General features: G+C 52.3%; 1 protein-coding gene across 1 annotated transcript; it reads left to right on the forward strand.

Moving 5' to 3' along the window:
- The first annotated feature begins 5,829 nt into the window (after nucleotides 1-5,829).
- On the forward strand, nucleotides 5,830-10,274 carry LOC136499237 (protein SMAX1-like). The gene is made up of 3 exons (XM_066494949.1): nucleotides 5,830-7,387; nucleotides 7,913-8,189; nucleotides 8,277-10,274. Exons 1-3 carry the CDS (start codon nucleotides 6,138-6,140, stop codon nucleotides 9,888-9,890), a joined length of 3,141 nt encoding a protein of 1,046 aa, XP_066351046.1. The 5' UTR covers nucleotides 5,830-6,137; the 3' UTR covers nucleotides 9,891-10,274.
- Nucleotides 10,275-12,309: the final 2,035 nt, after the last annotated feature.

Here is a 12,309-nt window from a genome sequence, read left to right on the forward strand (position 1 = left end):
CCGGCTCACCCCCCGGAGCAATCCACTCCGGTCTATCGGGGTCGGTGACCGGGCAGAGGAGACCGTCGTCGACAAGCGACTGTAGCATCGCCATGGGCATGTCAGACAGACCCCAAGGATCTGCCTAGAGGACAACAGCGCCGCCGGCCATGGGTGCGATGGAGAATGTGGCTACGGTGGTAAGGCGTGCTCTCGCTATCTCTCTCTCTCTCTCCTTTCCTCCCCCTTCTCCCTTCTTCTCCCCGGCGCTCTCTTCCTCTGTTTTTAGCAACCGCTCGAGGGCAGAAAGGGCGAACGTAGGCAAGGTAAGGAGGGGCGGGGCACGGCTCATCATGTATTTATGATGGAAGGAAGAGGGTGAAACGGACGGGCGATAAAACCGGGGAAGTTTCCCTCAGATCTAGCGTAGTTAATCTAGATCTGACCAAACCACCCACGCGTCCACCTTCTTCTTATTAACTGCGCGCACACAATAATGTCCCATCCGTAGACGTCGCGTCGCATTCGACCACAGCAACGGTAGGCGCCGTTCCGTCTCCCCGAGGAACCGCCTCAAAAGGCACACCCGCCATCGTCAGCCGATGGGAAGGGAATATCCCCCACCCAATTCCTTTTAGACTAAGGAACTGGGCACCAAGCCCGTTACGGTCTAGGGGTTCAAAGGCTGGGCCTCCAAGGGTCTCGACAGCCGCCCTAGGACAAACAGAGTTAGGGATGACTATGGGCGAGCCCGTACATGGCCGAGGCCCAAGCAAGCAATTGCTTGGGATGCCCTAAGTTGTGTCCGAGACCGGTAGGGAGCTCTCTGAATGGGATCCCACTGTAGGGAGGCACCGAGCCCCCGAGGCCAATCGAACGGCCCTAGGACCCACTAGAGAAGCCCTCTAGTACTTTTGGAGTGCGTCTCTGGACCGCTAGCCTACCCCTATCGAATGGGGCACGGGCCTCCACTCGGACTTACCCGGTAATAGCTCACCGGAGGTGTCACTGCTCGCCCACCGAGGGTAGCCTGGTATACTCCACCCCTCCTTCCGAACGAAAAGAATGCGCGAGGGCCGCACAAAAAAGATAGGGAAACTCATGATCGCCCTCTTGCTCCGAGTAGAGGCTCGGGGGCTCTTCCTGCAACCAAGCCGAGACCCAGCGACCCGAACTCGCACTCGGGGGCTCGATAAACGTGATAAAACCCCTCCTTCCGAACAAAAAGGATGCGCGAGGGCTGCACAAAAAAGACAGGGAAACTCCTGATCGCCCTCTTGCTCCAAGCAGAGGCTCAGGGGCTCTTCCTGTAACCAAGCCAAGACCTAGCAACCTAAACTCGCACTCGGGGGCTCAGTAAACGCGATAAACACCCCTTCTTCCGAGCAAAAAGGATGCGCGAGGGACACACAAAAAAGACAGAGAAACTCCTGATCGCCCTCTTACTCCGAGCAGAGGCTCGGAGGCTCTTCCTATAACCAAGCCGAGACCTAGCGACCCGAACTCGCACTCAGGGGCTCGGTAAACGCGATAAAACCCTTCACTCAACATGAGAAAAGCCCCTAGAGGAATAAATCCACTCCTCCAGGGCCTCGGGGGCTACACCCGGCGGGTGCGCTCGCATGCACCCACCAAAGCCTCGAGTATGAAACACCATCCCGCTAGGAGCTGCTGTGAGCCAAGTCTCATCAAAACCTCAGGGAGAGCGCTCACACTCTCCCCGAGGCTCGGGGGCTACTGTCGGGTACCATAAAAAGGGGTCCCCTAAGCAAGAATCGAAAAAATCGCTTAGACCCTATAAAAATCGAGGCCAAGAGACAACCACCGGCAAACCCCCACCTTATCCGAGGCCCGGCTGGACCACCTGGCCCACCTCGAACAATATCTGAGCTTACCCGAAGCAGGCTTGGCCCAGAATGAAACCACGAGGCCTCGGACAAGGTACCGATTCTCTGCCTCGCTCGAGGCCCCACGCGTAAGGCCTCGGGCGAGGTACCGATTCTCCGACTCGTCCGAGGCCCCACGTGCAAGGCCTCGGACAAGGTACCAATTCTCCGCCTCGCTCGAGGCCCCGCGCGCAAGGCCTCGGACGAGATACCGATTCTCCGCCTTGCTCGAGGCCCCGCGCCACAAGGCCTCGGACGAGGTATCGATTCTCCGACTCGCCCGAGGCCCCGCGCGCAAGGCCTCGGATGAGGTACCGATTCTCTGACTCGCCCGAGGCCCCACACCACAAGGCCTTGGACGAGCACCCAGTCACCGACTCGCTCGAGGCCGGCTCGGCATCAACCCCGCCACCTCTGCCTTGACCGACTTCTCTGATAGGACGTCATATCCAACCAACGCGTCCAACCACTCCCGCGACGTCAGCCGAATGATGGCTCGATACAGCGGAGTGGCCGACGAGACGGGAGTCACATCGACGCCATGTCATCCGAGACAGTACGGGGCAGGGGTTACCGGCCGCTGTGCTCGGCACTGTGCCCACGGTTGACACCCGTGCTGCACTGTGCTGCCTAACCCTTGCTCTAAGGACAGCGTGGCATGGAAAGTCAAGTTTGGGTCCCTATAGCCTCGGAATCAGCGTACAAGACCAACTGCTCCCTCCGAGCCTCGGCTATCCGCTTTTGGGCTCCTGTAGCCTCGGGACTCGTGCCCGCCGAGCCCCCCATAATGGTTCAGCCTCGGCACCGACTGGGCCTCGGCCCTCTATGTTGTTAGCACTCTAGGACCGGCACGTCGTCCGTAGTACACGCCATACCCTGCGTCAGGCCATAGGAGCTCCCACGTCGTGCATAGGGCCAAGCCCCTGTATCCTCGGAGTCACACACCTGCGCCGTCGCATCTACCTAGCCTCGGCTCTCCACGTCGGTCAAACATACAGTGACCGGAACACCTCCAACAGAAGAAGGCGCGCATGCCACCATAGGAGCTCCCACGTCGCATAGGATTAGGCGTGACCGGCGCATCGCTCCAGTGCACCGAGGACAAGGCCGCTCCACCGACCATGCCGCCACAGTGACGAGCTATAGGGCTCGGACATACCGCCTTTGCTCACAAAACGCCACATACCAAATCCATGTACCGCCCCTGTGCCTCCCTTCAACTATAAAAGGGAGTAACTAGGGCCGCTTCTAGAGAGGAGACACACACGTGCAAGCAACGCACAACGCTCTATAACACACATGCTTCCTCACTGCAAGAGATCAACATCTCAAGCAACCCATGCCACTCCACGCAGAGACCTGGGACTAGCTCCCTCTCTCGCTTAGCTTGTAAGCCTCTACTACAAGCACCTCGGTGCAAGGAATACAAGATTGCTCTCTCAGACTAGACATAGGGCACCTATTGCCTGAACCAGTATAAACCTTGTGTCTCTTTGCATCACCATCCGGGATTAGGGGCACGCAGTAGACTTTCACTAGTCGGTTGAGGACCCGCTGGACCCAAAACACCGACATAAACACTCAAGCAATGCACTTGGATTCTCTCCCAATCTCACAAAGATGATGAATTAATGATGGAGATGAGTTGGAGGGCTTTTGCTAAGCTCACAAGGTTGCCATCTCGATGCAAATGGCCAAGAGTATGAGCTTGAGCCAGCCATGGGGCTTAAATAGAAGCCCCCACGAAATAGAGCCGTTATACCCCTTCATTGGGCACAACACGGGGGACCGAATGCTTCGGTCAAATCGACCGGACGCTGGCCCTCAGCGTCCAGTCACGTGATACACGCCACGTGCCCCCTCTTTTTGAATACTATTCGCCCGATCTCAATGGTCAATAGTCGACCGGACGTTGTGGCATAAGTGACTGGATGCTGAACCTCCAGCGTCCAGTCGTTTCCAGTAAGGTTCTAGAAACAAATTTCTTCGACTGGACGCGTTCGATCATGCTTGACCGGACATAGCCAGCGTTCGGTCACACGGTGACTTTCTTCTGCGCTGTCCGACAAAATGACATGACGCAGCCTTCCAGCGTCCGGTCATTGAGCGACCCGGCGTTCGGTCAGTTGACCGACGCTAGCGTCCACGCTGCTACAACTGACCGAACGCGCTGGTCCCTCTGAGACCAGCGTCCGGTCACCTTGTGACCAGCGAGACTAACTCCTTTTCACCTCTAACTTTATCACCCTTGCTCAAATGTGCCAACCACCAAGTGTATCACCTTGTGCACATGTGTTAGCATATTTTTACAAATATTTTTAAGGGTGTTAGCATTCCACTAGATTCTAAATGCATATGCAATGAGTTAGAGTATCTAGTGGCACTTTGACAACCGCATTTCGATACGAGTTTCACCCCTCTTAATAGTACGGTTATCAAACCTAAATATGATCACACTCTATAAGTGTCTTGATCACCAAAACAAAATAGCTCCTACCATTTATATCTTTGCCTTAAGCCTTTTGTTTTTTCTCTTTCTTCTTTTTAAGTCCAAGCACTTGATCATCACCATGGCATCATCATTATTATGTTATGATTTTTATTTGCTTCACTACTTGGAGTGTGCTACCTATCTCATGATCACTTGATAAACTAGGCTAGCACTTAGGGTTTCATCAATTCACCAAAACCAAACTAGAGCTTTCAAGCGCCCCTCCTCCGCCACCACCACCTCGCGCCCTCCACCACTGAACCTCATCCTCATTCCCACACTCGTCCTCGACCCCACCCCGCCGTCGACCACCACCCACGGCCCTAGCATGCCGAAGCTCCGACGAACCCTAGCGCTCGCGGTGGTCGCCTTCTTCCACTCCCTCTCCCCCACTGCAGCCATCTTCTCCAACTCTAGCGAGCTCGGCCGTTGCCATCTCCAACTCCGACGAAACCCCCCACCCCAACTTGGCTCGGCCACCGCTACCACCACTAGGGCCCCTAAACCGCTAGGTCCCTATACCCACTGCCTGGTCTGCTTGCCTCCCCCCAGCTGGCCCCTTCTATAGTTGTCGGAGTTGGAGAAGAAAGAGGGGGGAAAGGCTCGCTGGAACTCTAGCCACCGCCGTCGTCTATGTCTCTGGTGATCAAAGATCCAGGAGAAGGAGGAACCAAACTACCCGGGCACGTGCGAGGGCATCGCGCAGTGGCGCTGCGTGGAAGCGACCTAGGCTTTTGTTTACATTGTGGCTTGGTAGAGATAACTAAAGATCACTTCTGTTTTAGGGCAGTCCCAATGAAAGAAACTGATGCGGTTTCCATAGCACAAGAAATCATCTATAGAAACTACCTTCCACAGTGGAGGTGTCTTTGTGTAATAATTATTTTCTCTTTCTCTCTCAACTCTATCTTCTTCCTCCAAAGGGAGTGTGGCACGAGTCCCCTGAAAACTGGTGGTTTCTCCCCAATGGCGATTTCATGGTTTCTTGGTGCATTTGGTCAAGAGAAGACCTGATTTCTTCATGAGGAAACCATTTTTAGAATTTTTGCTCTCTTTCTTCATTAATTACGTTGCCATGTCAGCATTTTTCCTACGTGGCAAGTCATTTAATGAGGATAGAAACCATCATCAATACACCATTAGGACTGCCCTTATACATTGTCCATGCCTCACATACATATCTGATATTAATTAATATCAATGGTCATTCTAACCACTTGACATACCTTTTGTGTTCCTTTCAATTGTTAGGTCGTCTCGTGTTAATAGTTTGAACTTTTTGAATTAAAGTGGATCAAATAAATAGGAGACCTCACAGTAAAAAACATAAATATACAGCACAATACACATATATACTTATAATAATAGAAAAGGAGAAAAAAGAAAAGAAAAGAAATCTGTTCACCTCCTTCCCTGGACCGCGTGGGTAACAAGAAGATGGTGTGGTGATGAAATGCGACGTCGGGGAGATGTAGGAGACGAAGATTCTATTCGCCTCCCCCTTCTCTCTGCTCCTCTGCTCTTTATACTACTATACCACTCCAGTTCTCGCCTTCTCTCTCTGCTCTCACCTGACTCCCTCCTTCCTGCCCTCTCTCTCTCTCTCTCGATACCACCGCCTCCGCTCCCCTCCAAGCCTCTCCTTTTTCCACCCTCCGAGGCTCCGACGTCCTCCGACTTCCAGGGCGGCGCCGGGCAACAACTACTTCTTGGTCACCGAGCCAAAAGGGGATTCTTTTTTCGGTGCTCGCTGATCGATTGATGAGCGGCGGGCGGCGGCGATGAGGGCGGATCTCAGCACCATCCAGCAGACGCTCACGCCGGAGGCGGCGGCGGCGCTGGCGCGGGCCATCGACGAGGCTGCGCGGAGGAGGCATGGCCAGACCACGCCGCTCCACGTCGCCGCCGCGCTGCTCGCCGCGCCGGCCGGGCTGCTGCGCCAGGCGTGCGCTCGCGCGGCCGCCGCCGGTGCCGGACCTGGCGCCGGCGGTGGCGCCGGCGGTGCGCACCCGCTGCAGTGCCGCGCCCTCGAGCTCTGCTTCTCCGTCGCCCTCGACAGGCTGCCGGCCGCGGCCTCGGCGGCGGCGGCGCATGCGGCGGGGCCACCTGTGTCGAACGCGCTCGTCGCGGCGCTCAAGCGCGCGCAGGCGCAGCAGCGCCGGGGGTGCCCCGAGGCCGCGCAGCAGCCGCTGCTCGCCGTCAAGGTCGAGCTCGAGCAGCTCGTCCTCTCCATCCTCGATGACCCGTCCGTAAGCCGCGTCATGCGCGAGGCCTCCTTCTCCTCCTCAGCCGTCAAGACCACCATCGAGCAGTCGCTCGCGTCGCCCTCCGCTGCCGCCGTCTCTACCCCGACGGTCGCCGCGACTACACCCCTGGCCCCCTCCCCCTCTCCGCTCCCGCGTGTCGGCCCAGCCAACGCCTACATCAACCCTCGCCTTGCGGCCGTTGCAGGCGGCGGCGGGGACAACGCCTACATCAACCCTCGCCTTGCGGCCGTCGCAGGCGGCGGCGGGGACGACGCGCGCAAGATACTCGACGTCATGCTCAAGCCGGCGCGCCGCAACCCGGTGCTCGTGGGCGACGCCGGGCCGGACGCGGTGCTGAAGGAGGCTGTACGCAGGATCCCGACGGCTGGCTCCCCTGCTCTTGCCGGAGCGAAGGTCTTGCCGCTCGAGGCGGACCTCGCCAAGCTCGCCGGCGACAAGGCCGCCATGGCGGCGAGGATCGGGGGCCTGGGCGCGGTGGTCCAGAGACTCCTCGCGGACCACGGCGCCGTGGTTCTTGATCTTGGAGATCTCAAGTGGCTGGTGGACGGGCCGGCGGCAGCAGCGTCAGATGGGGGCAAGGCGGTGGTGTCGGAGATGGCGCGGCTGCTGAGGCGGTTCGGAAGCGGCAAGGTCTGGGCCGTCGGTACAGCCGCCTGCGCTACCTACCTCCGATGCAAGGTCTACCACCCAACCATGGAGGCCGAGTGGGACCTCCAGGCCGTGCCTATCGCCCGCAGCGCGCCGCTCGCCGGCGCAGCTCTCAGGTGTGTTTTTCTTCGCTATTTCGCCTTTTGTTGCATCTACCATGTCTGCTGCTGTTCTTGTTATTTTTGTTTTTGGTAAACTCAAACTTGTATCAGCTTTTCCGTTGTCTTGGAGCAGAGTATGTCTTGGACCAGAGTAAAATAATAAAATTAATTTATACTTGATAACCAAAATTTACTACAGTTGAATAGTTCATCATGGGCCTTGTTTAGATTGTAAATTTTTGCAATCTGGACACTGTACCATGTTTCGTTTGTATTTGACTAGGCTTAAAAGATTCGTCTCGTGATTTACAACCAAACTGTACAATTAGTTATTTTTTTTACCTACATTTAATGTTCCATGCATGCGTCCAAAAATTGATGTGATGAAAAGAGAGTGAAAAAACTTGGAATTTTGAGGCAATCTAAACAAGGCCATGATTGCTAGTACTACTCAAAAAAGTTTGGTGCCTTTTCTAGGTTTCTAATTTTGTACTCTGTGATCCAAAACAAATGATCTAATCGATTTATTGAAATTTATAGGCCTGGAGGCACTGGAATTCTGGGCAACTCGGTGGGGATGTTATCGCCTACGCTCCGCCCTATGCTGTTGACACCAACAGCACTCCGATGGCCACCTGGGGCAGGGAGTGACCATCCTCTGATGGCTAAGCCAGCCATGTGCCTGTTTTGCAAGGGTAGCTATGAACGTGAGCTTGCTAAGCTCGCAGCGGAGCAGAAGGAAAAGCCAGCGTCACGCCCTGAGGCTGTTAAGCCTGGTTTGCCACACTGGATGCAGCCCAGCAGTGATCAACCACAGGTTTGTGTCTTTTCTATGTGTTAGCTCGTAAAAGCAGCTTTGGTTCTAATGGAAAGGTGACTGATATAGTTATTTATGCTTTCACAGACCAAGGAGCAAGAGTTGAAACAGAAGGAGGCTGCCGAAGAGCTTGAGAAGAAATGGCGTGAGACTTGCGCCCATACCCACGGTAACCGTGCTGGGGCGCCGGCTCTCTCCTTGCCGTTGGCTGCCTTAGCCCCACGCCCGCCCGTTGAGCCCAAGCTACAACTTGCCAGGGGTGGTGTTCCCACCCTTAAGATGAACACCAACTGGGAGAAGCCTGGTGTTCCCACCCTTAAGATGAACACCAACTGGGAGAAGCCTGAGGGTACCCCTACGTCTGAGCTTCGTAGGAGTCCGCCAGGCAGCCCAGTGAAGACTGACCTTGTGCTTGGTCCCTTGGATCCTGGTGCTACTGTGGAGAAAGACCAGAAGGAAAATTACACAGAAGGGCTAACTGCTATGCAAAAGGCTAAGATAGCTGGAATCTCTGATATCGAGTCTTTCAAAAGGCTCCTCAAGGTGCTCACAGAGAAGGTCAGCTGGCAATCTGATGCTGCCTCAGCAATTGCTGCTGCTGTAATACAATGCAGAACTGGCAGTGGGAAGCGGCGAAACATTGGGACAAGAGGCGACATATGGCTCCTGTTTGTTGGTCCTGACCAGGCAGGCAAGAGGAAGATGGTGAATGCATTGTCTGAGCAGATGGTAAATGCTCAACCAGTGGTTATAAACTTTGGTGGTGACCCTCGTTTTGGCAAGGATGGTAATGCAGGTTTCTGGGGGAAAACATCACTTGACCGGGTCACTGAGGCAGTTCGGCAAAATCCATGTTCAGTTATCGTTCTTGAGGGCATTGATCAAGTGGACGCTGTTGTGCGGGGAAAGATCAAGCGTGCAATGGAGACCGGTCGCCTGCCAGACTCCCGGGGCCGTGAGGTCAGCCTTGGTAATGTCATCTTTGTTCTCACCACAAATTGGTTACCTGAGGAACTGAGGAGACCAAAGTTTGAAACATTGCTCCAAGATGAAGGAAGGATGTTTGAGGTAGCAAGCTCTAATTGGCAGCTAGAGCTTTCTATTGGGGACAAGCTGGTTAAGCACCGAGCGGATTGGCTATGTGATGATGCTCGTCCAACAAAGGTAGCCAAAGAATTGTCCGGTGGGCATGGTCTATCGCTTGACCTCAATTTAGCAGTTGGGGCATTGGATGACACTGAGGGCTCACGGAATTCCAGTGATCTCTCTGTGGAACAAGATCAGGAGAAAGGGCACCTTGCAGTCAAGTGTTCAACACCAGCCCCTGACTGTGATCTGTTGAATCTCGTTGACGATGCCATTGTGTTTCGGCCAGTTGACTTTGCACCATTTAGGAAGACTGTCACAGATTGCATATCGGCAAAATTCGACTCAGTCATCAGGAGCAGCAACTCATTCAGAATCGATGAAGACGCTGTTGATCGGATGGCTGGCAGCATCTGGCTCACTGACGAGAAGCTTGAAGACTGGGCCGAGAAAGTGCTTATGCCCAGCATCGAACAATTGTGGCGCAACGTGAAGCATTACAACGGCCGTGCTGTTGTCCGTCTTGCAGCAGTCACCGACAAGGCATTGCCAAGGTGGGGAGGGGGGCGAGAAGGGCTACCAGCGACGGTACCAATCGCCATTGATGGCATGTAGGGAGGGAATTGGGCGAAGTACATTCTTTTGTATGGTAGGTATGTAAATATTGGGGAGAAACTTGGGGGAGGTTACTATATGAAGCACATAGGGGAGGAAGGGAGAGCATCCCTTTGACTACCAAATAGGCATGGAGGTTATAGATTTTGTAACAAAAAAGATGTGGTCTATAGTTTTGATAATATATGTAGCTATGTTCCTTGAAACAAAAAAAGGTCTCTCTTTTGCACTTGCTAATGTTGCAAGGTTTTTTTTAGTGGAAGTAAATAATGATGTAGCCCTCGATCAAACTCAGATTCCTATCAGAGCAGTTGTGATGCATAAACTGTTGAGCTTGCATCGAGTGGCAAAGATTTGACATGTGAATATATGGTTTTTCTTTTCTGGGAGCTCTCTAGAGGTGTTTGCTTTGTTTGATGTGAATGTATCAATACATCCTCCTCAGCTTCCTGTATGCCTTGGCATTTCTGTGGAACACGAACACTACTGTTGGGAAATGGGACACATATTCAAAGTTGTCTTTCGGCTGCAGAATAGTAAGGTCCAAATGGATTAAATGAAGAAACACGTGTGGTCCCTCTATTTTTCTTCAAAAGTTTATTGCTATAGCCGACTTCTATTTTCTTTATCACATTTCGCTCAGTTCCCATTTTTCGTGTATCGTTTTCAAGGTTGAGCTGAGTGATGAATCTCAGCCATGCTGCGGTCCATGTCGAAACCTAATTTCCAATAATTCCACCAAAAAAATGTTTTTAAAGTAAGTACATTCATAAAGGTGTTCCTGGTTTCTCACTACTTTACATGTGACAACATTTCTCCTTTATATCCCTTTTTGAGAGGTTAAAGGTTGACCACACAGATCACTACTACCACTTGAGTTTATTTCCACAAAATAATGCTGTGGTTCGTCTTTTATACACCTGTTGCTTCCTCTTGAGTTTATTTCCACAGAATAAATAAATAAAATGAAATCATCAGAGATTTTGTTTTTACCTTTGGTTTGTCATGTGGCTAATTAGGTGGTGCCCTGCCACCCACACCTAGTCTAAGCTATTTAGGCCCTGTTTGGATGCAAAGTATTTTTGAAGTATTGAAGAAATACTATGATTTTATAAAATACTTTGATTTTTAAAAGCTACTAGGTGTTTGATGCAACAAATCTTGTGGTCTTTAAAACCATGGTTTTGTCAAAACTATAGTCTTTTTGGAGTTTTAGAAACTCCACCTATGACCTCTCTTTTTTTAAACCATGGTTTTATATCTCTTTGGCTTAGAAAACCATAATTTTGTGATACTACAGTTTTTAAAAACCACATCATCCAAACAGGCCCTTAATGTGTGTGAGTCAAGTGGCATGGCTTGATCCACCAACACCACACTTATTTGGAACTGAGGCATCTTGTTTTCTCCATGGAAAAATTCCTCCTGGTCCAAAACCAAATGGCCACTTTTTGGCCTAATTGCGGGCCCACACTGATGTGGCAGATCACCAACTCGAATCAACTTGGAAACATTCCATGCTTGTTTATATAGACTGCCAATCCTGCGTCACCCTGAGAAAATTGTACCCCTGAAACTCTCAGCCAGCAAATTAGACTGCCAATCACCAGCTCACCAGAAGGATCTCTGGTGTTGTTAGACGCGGGGCCCATCTGTCAGCGTTTATCGCGGGGTACGTGTAGCCATGGCCAGTCTTATTTAATCCATCAAGTTGGGTCTATTATTAACTTTGATCTGTACTTTGCAGCCCTCCGTCGACCGGTTTGTTTATCTGATCATGCTGGGTCACTAAAGCTTTGCGAAAAGGCACGGCGATTGTTTAAAGCTCCTTTCCATGTGACAGAAAGATAAGGTCTCCCACCATTTTTGTCTTATATTGACATGGGAGGGAGAGGCGTTCGTTGTTGGCCTGTTGGATCAGCATCAGCGTCCTTCTCAGACGGCGGCAGATGTTGGCTTTCAGAGGGTCCACTTGTCACTGAATGATTGGGTGGCCATACCATACCGCTGATGCAATGCAGGGGTCGTAGGTAATACGTTTTAGTCAGTCACCATGCATGGTGGGGGAAAGGTTAGCAAGCCGTGTGACTGGGTGGGCACTATCAGTTGCCTTTTGCGCAGGCTCTTTAGCTGCTAATGGGTTCATGCGTCTCCTTCTCTTTATTTATTTGTTTGTTATTGATTGATTATTGATCTCCCCGTCGCTTGTCTGTGACTTCACCTTTTTATGGCCCTCTTGTCCCATGTGGAGCGAAAGCGATCATCATGAAGCAACAGCTTGGCTTTGAATGGTAGTTTTCCTTTTGTTTCAACTCTAGATAGAAAGTGGAGGATGGAGTGAAAAGATTATGTCTTGCTTTTTTTTATAGCCTAGAGCAATTTTAGCATGGTCTCTACTTGAGTCATCATCCTACTTTTA

The sequence above is a fragment of the Miscanthus floridulus genome, chromosome 13 (assembly GCF_019320115.1).
Source record: "Miscanthus floridulus cultivar M001 chromosome 13, ASM1932011v1, whole genome shotgun sequence".
Classification (NCBI taxonomy): Eukaryota; Viridiplantae; Streptophyta; class Magnoliopsida; order Poales; family Poaceae; genus Miscanthus; species Miscanthus floridulus.

Bases quoted from the DNA above. Each gene is read 5' to 3' on its own strand.
- LOC136499237 (XM_066494949.1), top strand. From the start codon at position 6,138: ATGAGGGCGGATCTCAGCACCATCCAGCAGACGCTCACGCCGGAGGCG. The intron at 7,388-7,912 runs GTGTGTTTTTCT...TGAAATTTATAG, and splicing joins CTCGCCGGCGCAGCTCTCAG to GCCTGGAGGCACTGGAATTC. The intron at 8,190-8,276 runs GTTTGTGTCTTT...ATGCTTTCACAG, and splicing joins CCAGCAGTGATCAACCACAG to ACCAAGGAGCAAGAGTTGAA.